Here is a 22,352-nt window from a genome sequence, read left to right as displayed (position 1 = left end):
TTTGATGTTTTTCAGCAGGCGATGTGTCGTGAGCGTTGTCACAACTTGTTTATAAAGTCTTTGCTTTGTTTGCTGGGATGTTCACTCCTCCTTTATTTAACAGCAATCTGTATCAGTGTTCAAATAACATCAATACCAGTTATAATGTTTTGTCATTTCATCGAAATGAACGCAGGCTGTGAAGATTTTTTATTCGATGTGTAAAGTATCACTCCGGGGGTTTTTTTGTTGGCCAAACTGTTGTACTGAAACACTAGGGAGGAGTTGGAGAAGAACAAAGCTTGTTTATTGGACTTCATTTTCATTAGCCAAACTGCTTTGTGTTTTATTTTGATATGAAAAAGTAAACACCAGGTTCTGTTTACATTGTTTGTGTTTTTTTTCATGTCACTTCAAAAATAATTCATATGACATAATTTTGTTAATGTGTTATTGTGTATAGTTAATTCCAGAGGTGTGGACTCGAGTCAAATGACTTGGACTCGAGTCAGACTCGAGTCATGAATTTGATGACTTTAGACTCGACTTGACAAAATGTAAAAAGACTTGCAACTCGACTTAGACTTCAACATCAATGACTTGTGACTTGACTTGGACTTGAGCCTTTTGACTTGACATGACTTGCTACTTTCCCCCAAACCCAACGATTCAAAAGTTATTCAGGAGCGCTGCGTATCTGTCCGTGTCTGTCAGCGTGTGTGCGATGACAGCCTGTGCGCTACCTGTCAGAACAACAGCCAATCAAATTACATCTACGTTATTTTCGTCACACAGCATTCAGCCAATCAAATTGCAGGACAACCAACGAAGAAGAAGCTCTCAAACAACCCGCCAGTGAGGAAAAATTATGCCAAAAATAGTTTTGTTTGGGGATTAAAACTACGAGTGGGTCAACAAAAAACAAATTCCAGTATGCAAAGCATGCGGTTTGAAGATTACAGACAGAGACGCAACAACTTCCAACTTCGTTTGACATTTGCAAAAAGAAGGGTAAGTTTTGAATGTAAGCTAACGTTTATTGGCCGAGTAACGTAACTTTTATTTGCTGTGTAGTTAAATCAGTGAGGCTGTAAACTCACTGCTAACGTTAGAACCATAGACATCTTATAAGGGTACTCAGCATCGACCACTATTGCATACTCGCGCAGACGAGACGCGGGGCCGCCATCTTGGATTGGTGATCCGCTCCACTCAGGGCAATTCATTTGGAAGGAGCAATGAACTGTTGGCGCATTTTATTCATCTTACCTCACTGAATACCACTCATTTTCACGCACTTTTTTTTGTCATACATGTAGCTATGGTAAATGACACTTGTTTTGGCGTGTTCATAGTTTGCTTAACAGTAATAGAATATTGTTATATGCTATAAGTGACCAGACGTCCGAGATCAAAACTGGGAATATAGTCCCAGAGAAGGGGAAAAAACGGTCAGCTATTTTTAAGTTGAAGAAACAATATAATTAGGTTATATATACATGTGTAAATCCGACATAAACACAATATGAATACATTAGATAATTATATCTTAGGGACCTATAAACTGTATATCTGTTGCTGCAACAGCAGAGTTTATTCTGCCTTGACACTTTGTATTGATATTTTATATTACATTCTTCCCTTAAATAATAATGTTTACAGTGATTGTTTTACATGTATTTTTTATGTATGTTGCTTTGGATAAAAGTGTCTGCCAAATACTTAAACATATATAAACACCTGAAAGTCTTTATATGAACTAAAACCACCAATCTGTTTCACTGGATTCAGAATAAAACCAAGTCTGTTTTACCCAACAATGTTAGTATTTGAATATTGTTACTTGAAGACTTATTCCTGTTTACAATTATACTGTTAAGAGAGTATTGTCTTATGTTTTGCCTAAAATGAGAATGCATCATAATCAGTGGCGGCTGGTGAATTTTGTTTTAGGTGGGGCTGAACGTTTGTAAACCAAATACCTGGAGGGGGCGTCATCCTCCCCCAGAAGATTTCTTTGTGATTTTCACATACAAATATTGAAGATCGTTGCTCCTTCTCAACTCTGTGGGGATATTCTGTTCACAAAATACAACCAATAGTACGTTATTGTTAAATCTTACTTATGAAAAGTAATCCCAGATTCCTATTTTCAACAGTCCGCTCATTTGAGCAGGAAAATGCTGAACACCAGCCCGGCATCTTTGTTTTCTACCTCTCAACTGTCAGTTTAGGCTGCTCGCCGGCACCTCGTCACCTCTTCAAGATGGCGGCCAAATTGCTTGTGTAATAGCAGCCAATGTTGCGTCTACTTATAAGATGTCTATGGTTATAACGTCATTGCAAACACGACAATCTGTTGCGTCCACTGTAGTTGACTACTTTATTCATACTTTTTGTCAAGTGATTTTTTTTTAAGCAGGGTTACATGAGGTACCTACACATAACGTTACGTTGGTGAATGTATCACACACAGCTACGCAACGTTAGACGGCGGTCAGCAGCACCACGTATTTTAGCCACCTACAAAAAGACAGACATAGTCAAATAAAGGTCAGTTAAAATGTATACTATATTAAGAATATGTGTACATATTGCATAGGGCCCTGACATCTAAAAAGTACGACTATGTTCATTGTTATGTTAATGTGTTTATGTTTTTCATGTGTATGCACTAGGGGTGTAACGGTACACAAAAATTTCGGTTCGGTACGTACCTCGGTTTAGAGGTCACGGTTCGGTTCATTTTCGGTACAGTAAGAAAACAACAACATTTACATTTTTGGGGTATTTATTTAAAAAATTTGCTAAATCTTCCACCAAAAATATTTTTCTTAGTGGAATATTTGATGTGAAGTAATCGGAAACTTGGATAGGTCAATAATTCATAATATTGATTTTGATTCAGTATTATGTTTTGAGCAAAAGAAAAAAGAAAAAAAAACAGCTTTGTTTTATTAGTCAACGTTGCAACTTTTTCTAAATTACATTTAGCCTTTAAGCTTTTGTATTTCACTTTTATTTTTTTGTTTGTTTATTTTAATAGTATTTATATATTGTGTTGTGGGCCTTTAAAACATTAGCTGTGGGCCGCAAATGGGCACACTTTTGACACCCCTGCTATAGATAATAAAAAATATAATCCAAAATCAATGGGTAAAAAGCAGAGCCTGGCGACGCATGCGCATTTATCATAACTCTCTCGCTCTCTCTCTCTTCCCCTACCTCATGAATGTTGCCTGCGCACACATTTTTTTTTTTTAACCCCTTCTTAACCCTGAACGTACTTTGAAAACACACGCAACCCTAACTTAAAATGCCGGACATTTGAGGCATTTAAGAAACTCCACCTGGACAGCGCCGCAAAAGCGGACATGTCCGGTGAAAAGAGGGGGTATGGTCAGTCTATCATAGCCCGCGGTCGCTGCTAGCATGCCTTGTGTTGTTTTTTTTGATTGATTGAAACTTTTATTAGTAGATTGCACAGTACAGTACATATTCCGTATAATTGACCTCTAAATGGTAACACCCGAATAAGATTTTCAACTTGTTTATAAATCGGGGTCCACGTTATTCAATTCATGGTGCCTCAGAGTGCATTGTTTACACAACGTGCGGTGCGCTACTTAATATGTCCGTGTGGAACTCGTTTGGTACACCTCCGAACCGAACCGAAGCCCCCGTACCAAAACGGTTCAATACAAATGCACGTACCGTTACACCCGTAGTACACACACATAAACACACATACAGTATGAGATGAGATCAATGAGATAAGGTAAGAACAGGATGGAAACTGCTGTGGAAGTAGTTACAATGCAAAATGCCATGGAAATACAATGTTAACACGTTTGCAAATAAGTACAGTTGCACTTGTTTTTTTTAAATGTGTTTATTCGGTAAAGTAATGAGTTAAATGTTTAAAATGAAAGGTAAATAGTGCTATTATGAAGTACAATGTCAGCACAATTTTTTTCCTGCAGTTTCAAATACACTTGTTTTAATAAATGATTACAGCGTTTTAAAAGCATACACAATCTGTGTAAATATATTAGTCTGGGGTTAAAAGGACTTGAAATGACTCGAAACTCAAAATGCAGGACTTGGGACTTGACTTGAGACTTTCTAGTCTCTACTTTGGACTTGACTCGGGACTTGCCTGTCTTGATTCGAGACTTGACTCGAGACTTGAGGGCAAAGACTTGAGACTTACTTATGACTTGCAAAACAATGACTTGGTCCCACCTCTGGTTAATTCCTATACGACATATTTCTGCTCAAACTCATAATGGATCTGTCTCAATACATCACATGATGTACATAAATTAAAAAAAAAACCTCTCGCTATCAAAATGTAAAAATAGAACTAAAGGCTGACAAGTGTATGTTATTAAAGAATAAAAAAAACCTAATAATTGTCTATAAAATATGGATAACGTTTATCTATAGTCTCTTTATTAGACATTACAAATGACATGATGGTATTATGTTCAAACACCAACACTGCTTTACTTAACAAATCAGTAATCATGATTTGAATATTGATAACAATAATCTTAATTATTACTCTGGCCATAATTGGCAGCCCTAGACCTCATACATGAACACTAAGGGGGAAAAAAAAAAAATATATATATATATATATATATATGTGTGTATATATATATATATATATATATATATATATATATATATATATATATGTGTGTGTATATATATATATATATATATATATATATATATATATATATATATATATATTCAATATTGATTCTTGGGGTCGCGATTCGATTAAAAATCGATTTTTTTCAATTCAACGCGATTCTCGATTCAAAAACGATATTTTTCCGATTCAAAAGGATTCTGTATTAATTCAATACATAGGATTTCAGCAGGATCTACCCCAGTCTGCTGACATGCTAGCAGAGAAAAAAAGATTTTATAATTGTAAAGGACAATGTTTTATCAACTGATTGCAACAATGTAAATTAGTTTTAACTATTAAATGAACCAAAAATATGACTTATTTTATCTTTGTGAAAACATTGTACACAGTGTGTTGTCAAGCTGATGAGATGCGATGCAAGTGTAAGCCACTGTGACACTACTGTTCTTTTATTTTTATAAATGTCTAATGATAATGTCAGAGGGATTTTTAATCACTGCTATGCTGAAATTATAACTAATATTGATACTGTTGTTGATAATATTCATTTTTGTTTCACTACTTTTGGTTTGTTCTGTGTCGTGTTTCTGTCTCCTCTCAATTGCTCTGTTTATTGCAGTTCTGAGTGTTGCTGGGTCAGGTTTGGTTTTGGAATTGGATTGCATTGTTATGATATTGCTGCGTATTGTTTTGTTGGATTGATTAAAAAATACATACAAAAAATCGATTTCTTTAAAAATGAGAATCGATTCTGAATCGCACAACGTGAAAATCGCGATTTGTATTCGAATCGATTTTTTCCCACACCCCTAGTATATATATATATATATATATATATATATATATATATATATATACATATATATATATATACATATATATATATATATATATACATATATATATATATATATATATATATATATATATATATATATATATATAAATATGTATATATATATATATATATATATATTCTGCCTTGAAAGAAAATAATGTTTGCCTTCGTGCTCTTCTAACTTGCCTTGGTGCCCTAAAATATGAGATAGTTTTTTTTTAAACAGTAATAAATTGTTGCGGTTTTTACCGTGGTTTATCATTAATGTCCTTAATTGTTACATCCCTACAGCACATACTGTAAATCAGATTTATTTTTCTCTACCTTCTTACGTGGCATTCATCTTCCGCTGTAGCGTGAGTTCTTATCTGTGTTTTTGCTATCAAAGCGCTAAAAACTGTAGTGGGTTTGCATAATTCACCCAAGGAACATTAGTTATTTGAGAGTTCCGGTCGGACATTTTTCACAGGACACATTGTTATTGATGCTGCTCCTATATTGATTGAAGTAAAGTCTGAATGTCATTAAAACAGTTAGATCCATCTTTTGACACTTCTTCCACTTCTGTCCTTGCACGCTACACCGCTACAACAAAGATGACGGGGAGAACACGCTGTAGAAGGTGAGCCACATAAATAAGACCGCCCACAAAACGGCGCATCCTGAAAAGACGCTCAAAAAGCTATTTGAAGATGGTCTGTAAAACATAATCTATGCAACATTTTGACCAAAGAACCACCATCACATATGTACACCACAAGGGAGTGTTTTACATTTAGAAAAAAATCATAATATGACCCCTTTAATGTCCCTTATAATCGGATGCGCCTTTTGTATGAAAAAAGACCTGAATAGACCCGCTCATTGGCAGTGCTCCTTTTGACCCTATGTTCGTAAAAATACGGTAAATACCTATTTGTTGAAAAAACAAAACACTTTAAGGTATTGTGTCTACAATTGAAATGCTTTTCAAGCACAAAAGTGTCATATTGTTTTGAAAAAAAGGACTACAGTGAAGTTAAATCAAAATACTTGGGACAGCTTGCACCAGGGAGCAGGAACAGAAGGATAATCTGCAAACACCACTTTAGTGTTGTCTGAAGAATCATCAGCACGCAGTGTTTCAGCAGGCTGGAGGTTGGTTAACACAGCCAATGTGAGCACTAGCTAATAAAACACACGCGAGCGGAGACAGAGCTGAAGGCCCAGCTCAGTAACAGCCCACAGTGCCCGCTTCACACTGAGCGGCCAGCTGTACAGCAAATGTGCCTTTCCCTTTCCACCCCTCTGGTGCAGCCACCCTCCGCCTGGCCTGACCGGGCCACAAGCCCCCCCCCACCACCACCACCACCACCCTCCATCCTCCATGAGGCAAGAAAGCTCCTCTCTGATTGGCTTTGAGCTCATTGCTGTCACCGACCCAACAACGGAAGTAGAGTGACCCACCCGCCCCTGAAAAAATGTCTGCAGGTTTGTTTTGTTGTCCTTCAGGGACGCTCGGTACAGACAAGAGAAATTCATAGAAAAACCCTTTTTCACCTTTTAAGACGGTGGCACTGGAAGAGAAAAAAAAATTTGGGACGTTGGAAACAGTACGATCAACGGAGCACAAGTGCCCCCCGCTGTGAGTCTTCAAATGTCATAGTTTGCAGCGGGGTCAAAGTGAAGCGATGGGGCTTCATGACGGCATGCTGGTTAAACCTGAACAGGCTTTTGTGCTATTGAGAGACCTCCAAATGTCCTATTAAACACCACAACAAACACACAAAAGCCTCTTTTAAAAAGCGTACAATGGTCTTGGGAACAAAAATGGACCGAAAATCCCCATCATGACTTATAACACAAGCAAGGGTGGCCAAAGTCTTGTTTTTTTTGTTGTTTTTTTTAAATAGAATAATCAAATAATAAACACAATCCATGCAAAATATTTGCATGGATTGTTATCTTGTATAATAGGTGATAAAGCAAATACTGTAGTTATGATTTGTATTGGTTTGATACCTTGTTTAATTGTTTTTGTTTATACAATAACGTTAAAGTTAAAGTACCACTGATAGTTACATACACACTCGATGTGGTGAAATTACCCTTTGCATTTGACCCATCCCCTTGTTCCACCCCCTGGGAGGTGAGGGGAGCAGTGAGCAGCAGCGGTGCCCGCGCTCCGGATTCATTTTGGTGATTTAACCCCAAATTCCAACCCTTGATGCTGAGTGCCAACCAGGGAGGTAGTGGGTCTCATTTTTATAGTCTTAGGTATGACTCGGCCAGGGTTTGAATTCACGACCTACCGATCTCAGGATACTCTAACCACAAGGCCACTGGGCATAATAAAAATAATTTCTTATTACTCTTTATTCTTTTTTTTTTTCAGTGTGACCTCCAAGCTTATTTTTTTAATGATGATTACCGTATTTTTCGGAGTATAAATCGCTCCGCAGTATAAGTCGCACCTGCCTAAAATGCATAATAAAGAAGGAAAAAAAACATATATAAGTCGCACTGGAGTATAAATCACATTTTTGGGGGAAATTTATCTGATAAAACCCAACACTAAGAAAAGACATCTGAAAGGCAATTTAAAATAAATAAAGAGTACTAAACATTAGGCTGCTTAAGTGTACATTATATGACACATAAATAACCAACTGAGAAGGAGCCTGGTATGTTAACGTAACATATTATGGTAAGAGTCATTCAAATAACTATAACATATAGAACATGCTATACGTTTACCAAACAATCTGTCACTCCTAATCGCTAAATCCCATGAAATCTTATCCGTCTAGTCTCTTACGTGAATGAGCTAAATAATATTATTTGATATTTTACGGTACAGTGTTAATAATTTCACACATAAGTCGCTTCTGAGTATAAGTCGCACCCCTGGCCAAACTATGAAAACAACTGCGACTTATAGTTCGAAAATTACGGTATAAATTTTGGGGCTTACCCTTAGAGCAGAGCTTGGCAAATATTTTTGACTCAGGGGACCACACAGAGAAAAAATGTGTCTGGGGGGCCAAAGTGTATGTGTCGGTATAAATTATAGGTACATTTTTAGCGGTACAGTATGTGTGTTTGGGTCCCTTTTTTTTCAGAACCACTAATACCAAAAGTCACAATGTCCGATACAGTTCTAAAAACGTTACGACGGACCACCTCAAAAAACGGAATGGAATTTCACAGTTTTTTACTGAATGGGACACCCAAAATATACATGAAAATAAAGAAAGTGTGATTTACAATATTAACTATGAACAATAAAACACTGAATATTAACAACATATGAACGTCGGTCGTCTTTTACTTCTCAGACCTGCTCTTTGATATTTGTGTATCTTTTACAATCAAGCAAAACACAACAACAAAAAACCCCAGCAAAATATGAACACAAAGTGTAATAAACACCTACAATATGATAATATACTATCACTTAAAAATCTGCATTGGCATCTGTTTCTCACTCATGTGTTTGGGGCTGGCTGCTCTGAAAACAAACCCCGCCCACTCTTGTTTGTTCCTGGTCTGAGCTGATGTGACGTAGATTACCGTAATAACTCCTATAACACTGAAAAGTGCAGATTTCGACCATTGAAATACTTTGTATAGTTCAAGACTTCCTGTCATTTAAAAACAGCACTGCACATCATAATGCCAGAGACAGTTTTAATGGCTAAGTGTTTTGCATACCTACCATTGTCCTCTGAGTATTTTCAGTTGATCAAGCCTCATCTAACATTCCACACAACAAAATACAAGTAGGCTATGTATGATTCATGCTGATATCAGCATCAGATCAATACACGAGGTTCCAATATCAGAAGTAAAAAAGTTGTATCGGGACGTGCCTAGCGCTAATCGGAATCAGAATCAGTTCTATTGGCCATGCATGTTCAACACACAAGGAATTACACTTGCTAGACTGTATCCAATGTGAAATATAAATTAATATAAAAGATTATAGAGCGCCTGCAGCAGCTGAAAGCTGTGTAAATGTGTGGGTCTCTGGAGAAAAATTGGACACCCTCGATTCTGCGAGTGTGCCAGGCCAAACTCTAAACTAAAGAGTGGCCAGCTGTCTTCTGGCCTGCTATTAAATTGCTCCTTGGATGGTGGCGATATCGTTTTTTTTTTTTTTTCCCTCTAAAGGAGTATCCCACCAGGTCCCCAAGCAGAGCGGCCAGCTGTACGGCAAATGTGCGCTGATCCATCTGGGCCCAGGCGGGCTGCGACCTCCATCTTAAGACGCTGCCGAGTACCGCCAACACTTTGCCGTGTTTTTATCCTGCTATTGTCAAGTAGCCGGTCACTTTATGAGCGGGTGTAACATCCATACATCAAAATGCAGTAGGCAGAGTTCAGGGAGGCGATTGCTTTACAAAAGTTCGGGTTTGGATGTTCCGTACACTTAGCGCTATGGTCATGTGGGGGTCACATGACTATATATAGAGTTATCAGTGTGAAGTGACACCGCGGAGGACCGGGCCACGGATGAAAACAACACCCCTATGAATCCAGCGTCTGCTCCATTACCTACGCTAATAACGCTGACAGCTGAGCGTAGATGACCCCAGCCCCCCTGTTTCCCCTCTCCCGTGCAGATGGCCATTAAAGGGAGAAAGTGTCCCTTTTTTTTTTCCACCAGAGAAGGTATTTAGAGCTTTCCCAAATTAGTATTTTTTCCCCCACGTTTTTTGGCCCGGATTACTTTTGCAGTGACTACAGGCTGGATCGGATTCAATACCAATCTACAATTTAAGGGATGGAGTCCGTTTCATTTGTGCCGCACTGATGCAGTTATGCTCTTGTCAACCATTAAACACACCTGTACAATCAAAAGCCAATGAAAGACGTGCACGGGTTGTGCGACTATACAGCATAGGTGTGAAAGTCAAGGCCCGCCAGCCAGAATTAATTATATATGGCCCCCGGGATTATATTTCATTAGTATTATAACCGGCCCGCAGGCCACAGCCGCTTGCTGCTGTTTTGCACGCACCAATACTCCATCAGTGTTGGTGCTAGGAATTTTTAAAGTGGGGTCCCAGGGACTCCATCAAGTCATAAAAATGTAAATGTTTTGGGTCCCACTTTTTTGTAAGCTCTTTGAAAACAAAGGATAAATGCATGCAATATCCTATTATATGTCATATTCTATATTGTGTTTTGAAAAAAGGTTGTCATAAACGTTACTTAATTAATTTAAAAAATAATGATACGAAAGAAAACAAATTTTTATGCATATGTAAATTCATTCATTCACCTTCTTCTTTCCTTTATGGATCTAAACTTTACCGCTGACGGTATTTCTTTCTTTATTTTAATTGTAATATTTTCAGAATGTGTTTGTTCTATTTTTGGCTAAAGTAAGACAAAGAAAACAATCTGAAGTTGTCTTTATGTTTTAGTTTTAATGCCATGATTTTAATAGTCCGGCCCGCCTGTGCAAAGATTTTCCTCCATGCGACCCCTCGGCTAAAATGAGTTTGACACCCCTGGTCTATACAGTATACTTGAGTTCTGTTCATTTATTTATTTCATTCATAAAAAAATCTAACAAAGGAAAGAAATACAAATACATCAATCAACATAACATTAAAGTAAATTATGAATGAAAATGGCACAGAAAGAAGTTTAAAAACATAAAATATCTGCCCCCTATTTTCACAAATACAATTGACTTTCAATGTTGGCAACTACAAAGCCATATTTTCATATTAGAACAATTACCGTTTTTCCGGACTATAAGGCACACATAAAATCCTTTATTTTTCTTTCTCAAACCTCGACAGTGCGCATTATAACCCGGTGCGCCTAATGTAAACAATACGTTTGGTTGAGCTTACCCACCTAGAAACTATTTTATTTGGTACATAGTGTAAGGATAAGTGTGACCAGTAGATGACAGTCACACATAAGATATATGTGTAGACTGCAATATGACTCAAGTACACAACAACAAAATTGTATATGTTCCATTGAAAATATAGAACATTACACACAGGGCTGAAAAATCTATCAAAATATTTTAGAAAGACTTTGGTCAGCTATGAAGCCGCACCGCTTGAAAAAGTTGTCTATTTACCCTGACTAACAGCCCTATACCAATAAGTCAATATAGGCAAAATTGCTGCAGTATTAAATACAATATATATACACTCCACCGTTTCCACTTTTCTGCAGCTGCAATCAGTCTCATCTAGAATAAAAGCGTTACTTTACCCAGACCAACAGCTCTAAGCCAATATGTAAATATAGGCACAACGGCTGCAGTTTTATATACAGTATATATACTCCACAGTTTCCACTTTGCTGCAGTTGCCCTCAGTCTCCTCTTTAATAAAATTGTCTCTTTACCCTGACCGACAGCCCTATGCCAATAAATAAATATAAGCACAATTGCTGCAGCATTATATACAGTATATATACGCCACAGTTTCCACTTTGCTGCAGCTGCCCTTAGTCTCCTCTTGAATAAAATTGTCACTTAACCCTGACCAACAGGCATATGAATCGAAGTAAATGCAAGCCCAACTGCTGCAGTATGTTACACAATATACACTGTATACGCCACAGTGTCAACTTTGCTGCAGCTGCCCTCAGTCGCCTCTTGAATACAATTTGTTTTTTACCCTGACCAATAGCCCTGAGCCAGGAAGTATTTTAAAAAGTGTATACTCTGAGATGGCTTGGTTTTCGCTTTGCTATTTTTCGGCAAATCAGATGACACAGCGCAGCGGTACACCAAATACTATTCTTAAATCTTTGATAGTGTCCATCCAAACCGAGTCTTATTTTGATAGAATTTCTGACACAAACCCTTTATCGGATCTCTTATAGCCGATCGGTGTACTTTCTTTTTAATTTGAAATATCTGTCACTTGAGGACAAAGTGTCATCACAAGTTCAGTTTTCTCCACATGTGACAAATCGCCAAGCTAACGCATCCGGCACACACCCTTTTGAGATGTCTGATGGAATGCGCGGCGCCGCCGAATACAAAGCGGCGGCATATCCAAGGAATAAGACATCAGACAATAACCCAATCACCTATCCTCCTGTTATCGTAAGCTGCTCGAACTCCACTATTATCGGCGAGCTGTGTGCTCGCGCGACTGAAAGACATAAAATAACCAGTAGGGGGGTTTGTTTTCTACCCTCCCAGCGTGCGCCGTGCCTGCTTTTGCAAAAGAAAGGACTAATGCTGGCATGGTACTGTATTAGGCACCCCCAGTGGACTAGTGGGTGAGCAGATTGCAAAGATGAATACAAAACACACACCTACACTCTGGGCTCGTCTCTCCTCTTTTGCAAATACACCGCAGCATCAAAATCACAAATCACATGCTTCTGATTGTTTATGCACAAACAGTGGGCACCTGATAGAATTGCTTAGCGGTCCTGATAGAATTGCCCACCCTGTTTAAATTCACCTGCGCCAAGAAGTGTGTCCCAAACAGAGAGGCGGTTTGGTTCCAGATCAATGAGTCTCTCTCCCACTGAAGACAACAGATAATGCAGTGTAATGAAAGAGCCGCCAAACGAGCTGAATAAATGAATGAATAAAGGAACGTGAGACCAGAATTCTGATGCCTACTTACTGCAGGCCAGGGGGAAAAAAAAAAAAAAATGTTTTCCAATTGTCTTGTCTTCACAAATGATTCTGCCTGCATACAGATGACAAACAAAGGCAGCCAAATTCTGTTTTTTTGAGGCAAATGTGGATATTACACTGACAGAGAATCTGCAATTTAGAATTTTTTTCCAGCTGCATCATGGGACACCACACACCAATCGTTAAGTGACGTGACCACGTGAAAAAGTGAGGATGCACCGTAAACAAACCAAAAGTAGAGATTCTGATTTAAATCCCAGTTCCAATAAATGCCAGTGAAATATCTCAGCAATCTCCACAAGCGTGCAATACAACATATTCCATCAATCACATGCATGGGGAAATTAAGATGATGTTTATGGATGCACAACAACACTGTGGGGATGCAGTTAAAATATTAAAGTAATTCCACCTAGTTGGTGATGTGATCCAGATACTTGTGGGCCTAAATGAGACAGGGTCAACAAATCTTTATTACATGTTTGATACCAACTGATCCATCTTTTTTTTTTTAATAATAATTTGAGCTTTTTTAAATTGATGGTATTAATCATCAATTTTGCTCCCTATTGCATAAAAAACTCCCATTAGATGTTTTCTACCATCAAGGTACGTTACGCCAATGAAGCACACGCATAAATAAGAGTCATGTCCTACCCAGCATGTGGTTGGCCACGTGAACTTGGATGTCCCATTCACTGTAGAAGACCATCTGACATTTGATGCACTGGTAGGTCTTCTTCTGTGAAAAAAGCAACACAAATATATCACTCTGTTTCGAAACATACAAAAGGGCTCATTTCTATACATTTTACCTCTTCAGTTTGGGATGGACTTGATCTAGGCATGGGGGACATCTGCGGGGTCTTGAGTTGTCCGCTGTTACTGTCCCCTCCTTGGTCGCGGTGCACCGTTTGGACATGGTTGTGCAACTCGGCTTCCGACTCAAATTTCACGTTGCAGCTCGAGCATCGTGTCTTGGCGGCCGACGTTGAAGACGTCGACGAGGCGGACGAGGAGGAAGAGATGACTTTGCCTTTCCCCTCTGCAGGGCTGAGACGTTCTCCTTGGATCCACTGAGCATTGTTTGGCGCCGGAGTGTTGGCACCGCCGTGCTGCTGTCTCCCTCCGTTCATGGTTGGGCTGGAGCTCTTGGAACCGGCGTTGACCACACAAGAAGCACAAAGTCCATATGGCAGGCCGTTGATGTCCAACTTCACCAGGTCCTGCTTGGAGCGGAAATCTTTCAAGCAGGAAGCACACTTGAAATGTTTTTGGGCATGGAGCTGTTGCTGGTTGTGACAGATGGTGTTGCTGCGGCCAACGGGTTGGTTGGAGGTCATGGTGCCAGTTTTTTGCATGTGGAAGGTACCATGGATCTTGAGCTCCAACGTGGACGTGACTGTCTGCATGCACACCACACACCGGAAGCCTGTTAGGGAGTTCCTCAGATCAGGGTGCATCTGACAGTGCTCCAAAAAGTCCTCTTCACTGTGTAGAGGCATTTTACAGATACGGCAGCTGCCCGTATCCAGACTTTTGCTGTGGGTAACTTTGTGTTCGGTCAGGGTGAGCAAAGACGGGAAACGCTCCCCGCAGATGGGACACATGTAGTGCTTGACGGGCCCGAGGTGGGTCTGCATATGCTCCCTCAGACCGGCCTCAGAGAAGAAAGTGCGAGAGCATACATTGCACTTGTGGTTTCCTTTAATCATTTCGGCTTTCCTTTTCATCAATGCACTCTCACCGGGGCGGATGTTGTGGTCCCTCAGTTGGTGGTTCGTGAGCAGAGACTCCATAGTGTAAGAGGCTCCACAGATGTCACATCCATACATGGGATCTGCAGTGTCCACTTCCTCTTCACTTCCGTCATGGCTGTTCTGGGACTCCACTACAGACCCACCTGTGGCCCCTGTGCCATGGCTGTTTGTAAGGAGACCATGCAACTCTGCCTCATCTTTCGGCTGACCATCCGCACCACTCACGGCCGACCCATTGGCGCCGCAGTTCTGTGCCTTTCCTTCAAACACGCAGTGTTTCTCTCTCAGATGTTTCTCCAAAAGCACAATAGCGTGGAAGGCCTTGCTGCAGAAGCGGCAGTTGTACTTCTTGCTGTGGGTGGTGATGTGGCACTGCAGCTCCACCTCCGTCCCAAAAGACTCCCCGCAAAATATGCAACGATGGGACCGACCCTGGTTCTCCAGGTGGCTGTGTTTGACGTGCAACTGCAAGTCCGTGTCATGCCTAAAGTCCCAATTGCAGGAGGTGCATCGGTAAACTTTCTTCTCATTACTGTGCTTCACAGCCAAGTGGAGCTGGGTAGACACCTTTGAGTCAAACACCTCCTGACAGAGAGTACAACGAAAGAACACAAAGGTGTGCATGTCCAGCAAGTGCTTTTGCAGGTCATCCACAGAAGTGAACTGCTTGTCACAGCTCTCACATATATAATACGTGGAGGTGATGGTGAAGTGAATGGTGACGTGCTTCAGCAGGGACTCCTGATTTGGGAACTCTTTGTTGCACTGCGGGCAGGTGAGTTGTGGCTGCAAGCCGTCCAGGTGAGTCTTCAGGTGTGTCTGGAAAAGATCTAAGCTGGTGTACTTGGCCCCGCACTGGTTACATATGAACTCACCGGAGGAGCGTAATGCTGAGCTGCCTTGCTTTAGCATGGACGTTTGTTCCACTGATATCGGAGACGAGGGGCTGAGAGCGTGCAACGTCTTCTTTCCATTATTGATGTAGTTAAGTGCCAGCGGAATGTTTTTGTGATTCTCCTTGATGTGCTTGTTAAGCTTTAGAACACTGTTGAATATGGGCGAATTAGTGCAGTAAGAGCAGGAGTATACCTCTACAATAGGCTCCTTAGGAGTGACAGCCAGGGGGGAGTCGAAACGCAGGCTACCACCGTCACAGTGTGTCTGACGAACATGCTCTTCCAGAGTCGCCTCTGTCAAGAAGCCCATGTAGCACTGCGGGCAAAAGAAGGCGTTGCTCTCCTTGGCGACTGGGCTTGGGAAGCCGTGGGAACAGCGGATGTGCTCCTGTAGGGCGTTGAGATCACTCAGGATCTCTGGGCAAAAGTTGCATTGAAGAAGGGCGTCGGGCAAGCTCGCTAACAGGGCCGCGTGGCCTTCAGCGTTGTGGACCTGCTTTAGATGTTCATTTAGATTTAACAACGAGGGCAGGACCTCCAGGCAAAACTGGCACGTGTGAGCCTGCTCCGGCTTGTCCAGATGCATGGTCCGTAGGTGGATTTGAAGCACAGCCAAACTGGAGAACACTTGCTTATTACAGTAAATGCAACTGTAGGAAACTTTAGGTTGTTTGGCAGAGCGCCCTCCAATGTCGGCTGTGTTCTGGGCAGCCCTCTTCCTTCTGCCCCTCGTCTTGGGGACAGGCGGCGCAGTTTCCACCATTGTGGAGCTGTCGACGGACAGGTTAGAGTCAGGAGTGGTGCTGGAGACTGAGGTATAGCCCACAGTCAGTAAAGAAGGGCTGTTGCTATGGTTACTGGACTCCGGGAGCTGGTGAATGTCCATGTGAGCATAGAGGTCTTCGACAGACAAAAAGTGCTCGGAGCAGATCGCACACGGGTGGTTCTTGCGGTCCCGGCTATGGGCTTGGTCAATGTGGGTTAGCAGAGCTCCGTCGTCGCTGAAAGGCTCATGGCAGTAGATGCACTGAAGTGTGGCACCTAGGCCCCCATCCTCTAATGGGGAGCACTCAGGGTGGCACTCAGCAATGTGCCTCTGGAGGTCCTCTGGGACATCGAAGCCTTCCTCACAGCGGCTACATTTGCGGGTCTCTTTCAGCTTCCAATCGTCAGCTCTACAGAGGCCCGGGCCGCCACCGTCTTTGCCCCTTTCGTGCACTTGCATGTGCCCGTGCAGCGAGCTGGACGAAAGGAAGCCTCGGCGGCACACGGGGCACTTGTGGGGTTTGTTGGAGGCGTGGGTTTTCATGTGGATTTTAAGGTGATCGCTGCGGGAGAAGGCCGAGTCACATTCGCCGCAATGGTACTTCTTGTCGCCCGTGTGTAGCTTGACGTGTCGGTCGCGACTGCGCTTGTGCTTGAACAGACGGCTGCAAAAGGTGCAGCTGAACGGGAGTTTGTCGCTGTGGCTCTGCTCGTGACGTTTGAGAAAGCTCAGGCGACTGAAGGACTTGTCACAGAACTGGCATGGGTACGGCAGGCCAGGGCCTCCTTCGTCCTCGCCGAAATCATAATCCTCACAGTGTCCCGGGGACGTTTGATCCTTGCTAGACGGAGATGATGCTGGCCAAGAACACGATGGGTCATCTTCGATGTCTCCACCATCTAGAGAGAAAATAGAGGGTAAAAAAGAGGGTGAAAAGGTTATCAGGGGTCTGTCTGATGACGTAGAAGAGGAAAAAACATGACAGGTTTGCATTAGCATACCAGCTAAGAGGCGTCTCACAATTATGTTGTCTCACTTGTTAATTATGAGGTAGTGGCATGCGATCTTGGAATGCTGTTAACTTTAAATAACTTTAAAAATGCATCTCAGCATGGGTTATCTTAAAAGTTACATTAAAACACACAATCTAAAGTAAAATTAGAGGAGGTAATAAGGAGAAATACTCCAACTACAATTAACCTTGTATGTGGCCATGTAATGGCATAGCCCACTGTGAGTCATAACACAATCTCTCTGACATTTAAAGCCAAAGCAAGACAATGGGTGTACTTGAGGATGTAAGCCTAGCATGAGGTAAATTAGAACATTTCTATTATTTCTGAACAGCTTTCTTTTTTGGGGGGTGGTGGAGCACGGGGGAGTTTGGGGCCCCTTAGAATGACTTTACAGTGAGACAAAACACACATAGGGACAAAAAATATTCATGGTTTGTGTGTGTGTGTGTGTGTGTGTGTGTGATTAAACGCTCAATTTTGACGGCAGGCAATCCGCCTTTAGGAAGCCTCCGCCGCAAGACAGATGATTTTCATGAAATGTTCGGCTTTCAGAACATCAGTCAGTATATACAGTACGCGATTAGAGAATGAGCGTTATTATCATATTTATCAGTGTGTTAAGCTGGGAGGCAAGTCATATAGCTTGAAAGATTTTGCAACGTGTGGCTGCAAAAAAAACTAAGTAAATGACGTGACAAGATGTCAATAACTTGCCAAACCTTATTTTGTGCTTTGACACAATCAACAAATGATAACATGGGCTTTCTGATGACACCATTCAATATTTAGATACATCATAAAAAGTGTTTGCACAAAGACCATAAAAAATACTGGTACCGTAGTTTTCCGACTATCAGGCGCACTTAAAATCCTTTAATTTTCTCAAAAAGTGACAGTGCATCTTATAATCCGGTGCGCCTAATGTACCGAATAATTCTGGTTGTGCTTAGAGATAAATGCTGAAATAGCATTGCTTCGAACGCTGCCATTGCGACACATTAATAGCCATATTTAAATAAAGACCGTACTATTTTGGTTTAGATTTTAGCCGAACCTATTCTGCAAAATGTAGTGTATAAAGAATATTTGTTTTTTGTAGTTTTTGCCAATTGATTGTGTTTTGTTCACTTTTTTCAATTAATGCCCTACGGCACGGATGTCGCCCTGCGATGAGGTGGCGACTTGTCCAGGGTGTACGACGCCTTCCACCCGATTGTAGCTGAGATAGGCACCAGCGCCCCCCACCACCCCAAAGAGAATAAGCGGTAGGAAATGGATGGATGGATGGGTTTTTTACAGCATATAAAGAAATTGAATAAATGGAATGGAATGGAGAAACAATACCACTGTTTTTAGCAGTAACATTCAAGCAACAGAGCTAGCTGCCAGTTGTTGTTTTGTTAACCGTAACATTTTGTTGTTTTAAGGTTTTTTTTGGTTGTATTTTTAATGTTTTAGTGTCTTACTGTATATGGGAAAAACAGTAGCAAAGTTGATTTTACTGCAAAAAACTTAGTCGGCGGAATTTAACCCTTAAAATGTATTGTCAATTTTACAGTCTACAATTTGATTGATCATTTGTTTTGAAATCATAAGTCAAGCAGATACTTAAGTACAGTATTATGTTTATTTTAACAAAAACATTTTTTGGAATGCATAATATATTATTTGGATTTTGATAATATTGAATTTTAAAAGATATGCCTTTGCATGCACTACATGATGTTTAATGTCAAAAAGAAAAGAACAAATATAATTACAAAGGAAAGATGAAGCATTTTATTAACGCATATTCTTTCCAGGCTTTCAGGAGCCACATAAAATAATGTAGCGGGCCTTGAGTTTGACACCTGTGCCCTACGGCAAGGTTTCTATACCTTTTCATGCGAGGGGCACATTCAGTAAAATGGAAGGATGCGGGGGCCACCTTGATATAGATTGTACATTAAAATATGTACGTCAAAATATGTTAAGCTAGCTGAACAAAACATTCGCTAGTGTTGCGATACTACACTATTACCGGTATTACGTACAACCCTACTACAGACTAATAAAGAGATGGCTAAAATAATTGATAGCTGCAGCCCTATAATGTAAGACATAGGGAAAGGTAGATTACTGCAGTAATACGTAGTACTACACATGTTTTAGCGGTATTGCCGTGTAGTGAGCACATTGGCAATGAAGCTGTTTTTCATTTAGGGGTTAGAGCGCCACCTGTTGCTATAGCGTGCAAGTCGCCCTGAAAATGTCTGCTTTCCATGTGGACAGAGGAGTGGAAAATGACTTCTTCCAAATCCCTGTGTACATAGAATAATTCATTTCAAGGGCAAACAGGTGCGGAGAATCGCTGGGGGAACCGCAGTCCAGCAACAATACTGCTCCCATATGTGTTGCAAATATTTGACCGTCTCCTGATACACAAATGTGCTGACATTCCAGGCTGCATTGTACAGTCACACCACTGGAAAACACACAACAACACTTCCACCAGTTCAAGAGGTGGCGGGCCACGTCTTCCTGCTGTCGAATTATAAGTGCTCGCTACTTCCTTACCTAAATAAAACACCATAATCCCAACCGCCGCCCTCCCAAAAAGATATGTCAAAAGGGCCAAAACGTAGAAATGGGAAAAACAAAAGGAAACTGCAAAGATTTATGATGGAGAGGGAGAAGAGAGGGGTTAGGGCACATATGTCAAACTCAAGGCCCGGGGGACAGATCCGTCCCGACACGTCATTTATAGTGCCCTGGAAATAATGTGCATACTTCATCTTTCTTACTAAATGTTTTCATTGTTTCCATTTTGACAGAAAATAATTACATTTCATACGGGACAAGTGGTAAAAAATGGATGGATGGATGGATGTTTTAAACTTTGATGTATAGACAAATATTCAATTGTTATTGGTGTGAATCTTTTGGCACCTCGCCATTCCATTTCGATTCTCGGGGTGAGGATTTTATTCATAATCGATAAAAAAAATGTGTTAAATTTAAAAAAATGTTTAAAAAAGTTTTAGGTGGGAAAAACTATTTCTGGTTGAATGGAAATGGCCTAAAATGTTTTTTGTTTATTTTTATTGCTATATAATAAAAAAAAAATAAAAAAAAAGTTTTAGGTTGGAAAAACTATTTCTGGTTGAATGGAGATGGCTTTAGATATTTTTTTGTTTATTTTTATTCCTATATTAATTTTTTCTAAAAAACAAACAAACAAAAAAAAAGGTTTTAGGTAGGAAAAACTATTTATGGTTGAATGGAAATGGCCTGAAAGCCCACAGCTCCCCTCACCTCCCAGGGGGTGATCAAGGGTGATGGGTCAAATGCAGAGAATAATTTCGCCACACCTAGTGTGTGTGACAATCTTTGGTACTTTAACTTTAACTTTAAAATGTTTTTTTGTTTATTTTTTTCCTATATTAATTTTTAACAAAAAACAAACAAAAAAAAAAAACAGGTTTGGGGTTGGAAAAACTATTTCTGGTTGAATGAAAATTGCTTAAAGAGTTTTTTTGTTTATCATTATTCCTATGTTATATTTTTCTAAAACAACAACAACAACAACAACAAAAAACAGGTTTTAGGTTGGAAAAACTATTTCAGGTTGAATGGAAATAGCCTAAATATTGGGGGGGTTATTTTTATTCCTATATTAAATTTTTCTAAAAAACAACAACAACAACAATAAACAAAACAAACAGGTTTTGGGTTGAAAAAACTATTACTGGTTGAATGGAAATGGCCTAAAATGTTTTGTTGTCTATTTTCGTTCCTATATTAAATTTTTCCCCCCCCCCAAAAAAAAAAGGTAATAGGTTGAATGGAAATTGCTTAAAATGTATTTTTGTTTATTCTTATTCCTATATTAAAATTCTATTTAAAAAACAACTAGTTTTAAGTTGGAAAAACTATTTCTGGTTGAACGGAAATTGCCTAAAATGTTTTTTGTTTATTTTTATTCCTAGATTATTTTTTTCAAAAAATAAACACATAAGAAAAAAACAAAAAACTATCGTTACTCAATTTGACGCAATTCTTGACTGAAACTGATTTTTGCAATGTAATATTTGGTACAATAATAACAACACCCTCACAAAACAGCTTAGAGGTTACAAAACCTTCTTTTGGTTGCTGACGTATAACACCAAGTAAGCAAAGAGATGGGCTAAAAAAATGTATTTCTTAATTTTTTATTAATTCTTTAAAAAATCAAATAAAATAGATTTTTGAAAATTTAAAAAAAAATCAGTATTCGAATGTGAGAAAATACAATTTTTAGCCTCCCTAATTATTATACACCGTATGATAGTTTGTAAAAATAACAATACATACTTAAATATCTGCTTGTCACCTTGACTTACCACTTCAAAGCAAGTTATCAATCAATTTGTACGCACACAAATCAAATAACCAAATGCATAGGCAATAATATGCTTTTCTCTTCCTACATTCATTGTTATAATCAGCCCTCTGAAGGCAGCCATGACTGCATGAAAACAAGTTGGACACCCCTGGGTTAGAGGAAAAGTTTCTCCTTCAGCTGACAAGTCCAAGTCTCTCCTCTCTCTTCCCCTCGCTGTTGTTCTCACTGCGAGATCTGCCCTTCGTCAGGATATCATGCCCTCTCCGAACACGTGCCCCCCCATCAGTGCCTATCTTCAGGAAACAGATGTAGTCCGAGGAGGCCATCCCCCTTGCCCTCCTCCCCTCCTTGCAACTGAAAGCGCTACATTGAGAACCCACCTCCACAACTCCACTGAAAACCTCCCACCGCTGGCGAGGCGCCCACTATACACATGCCTCTCAAGGA

The 22,352-nt window shown here is 40.1% G+C and overlaps 1 protein-coding gene across 8 annotated transcripts in view; it reads right to left on the bottom strand.

Annotated features, from left to right (window-relative positions):
* The window catches only part of LOC133568406 (zinc finger protein 521), a 293,495-nt gene that overhangs the window by 148,587 nt on the left and 122,556 nt on the right, over positions 1–22,352 (bottom strand). For 5 of the 8 annotated variants that reach the window (XM_061920306.1, XM_061920307.1, XM_061920308.1 and 2 more), the window contains 3 exons: positions 13,917–17,422; positions 13,759–13,843; positions 13,514–13,546 (listed from right to left, as the gene is read on the bottom strand). In XM_061920306.1, coding sequence (XP_061776290.1) covers positions 13,514–13,546; positions 13,759–13,843; positions 13,917–17,066 — 3,268 coding nt within the window. In that variant the 5' untranslated portion in view covers positions 17,067–17,422. The remainder of the gene's footprint in view (positions 1–13,513; positions 13,547–13,758; positions 13,844–13,916; positions 17,423–22,352) is intronic. The other 3 variants (XM_061920303.1, XM_061920305.1, XM_061920304.1) reach the window with 3 other exon arrangements.

Source organism: Nerophis ophidion, linkage group LG14 (genome assembly GCF_033978795.1).
Source record: "Nerophis ophidion isolate RoL-2023_Sa linkage group LG14, RoL_Noph_v1.0, whole genome shotgun sequence".
Taxonomy (NCBI): domain Eukaryota; kingdom Metazoa; phylum Chordata; class Actinopteri; order Syngnathiformes; family Syngnathidae; genus Nerophis; species Nerophis ophidion.
The sequence above is the reverse complement of the archived record's forward strand: the minus strand, read 5'-3'. Positions and strand labels throughout refer to the sequence as shown.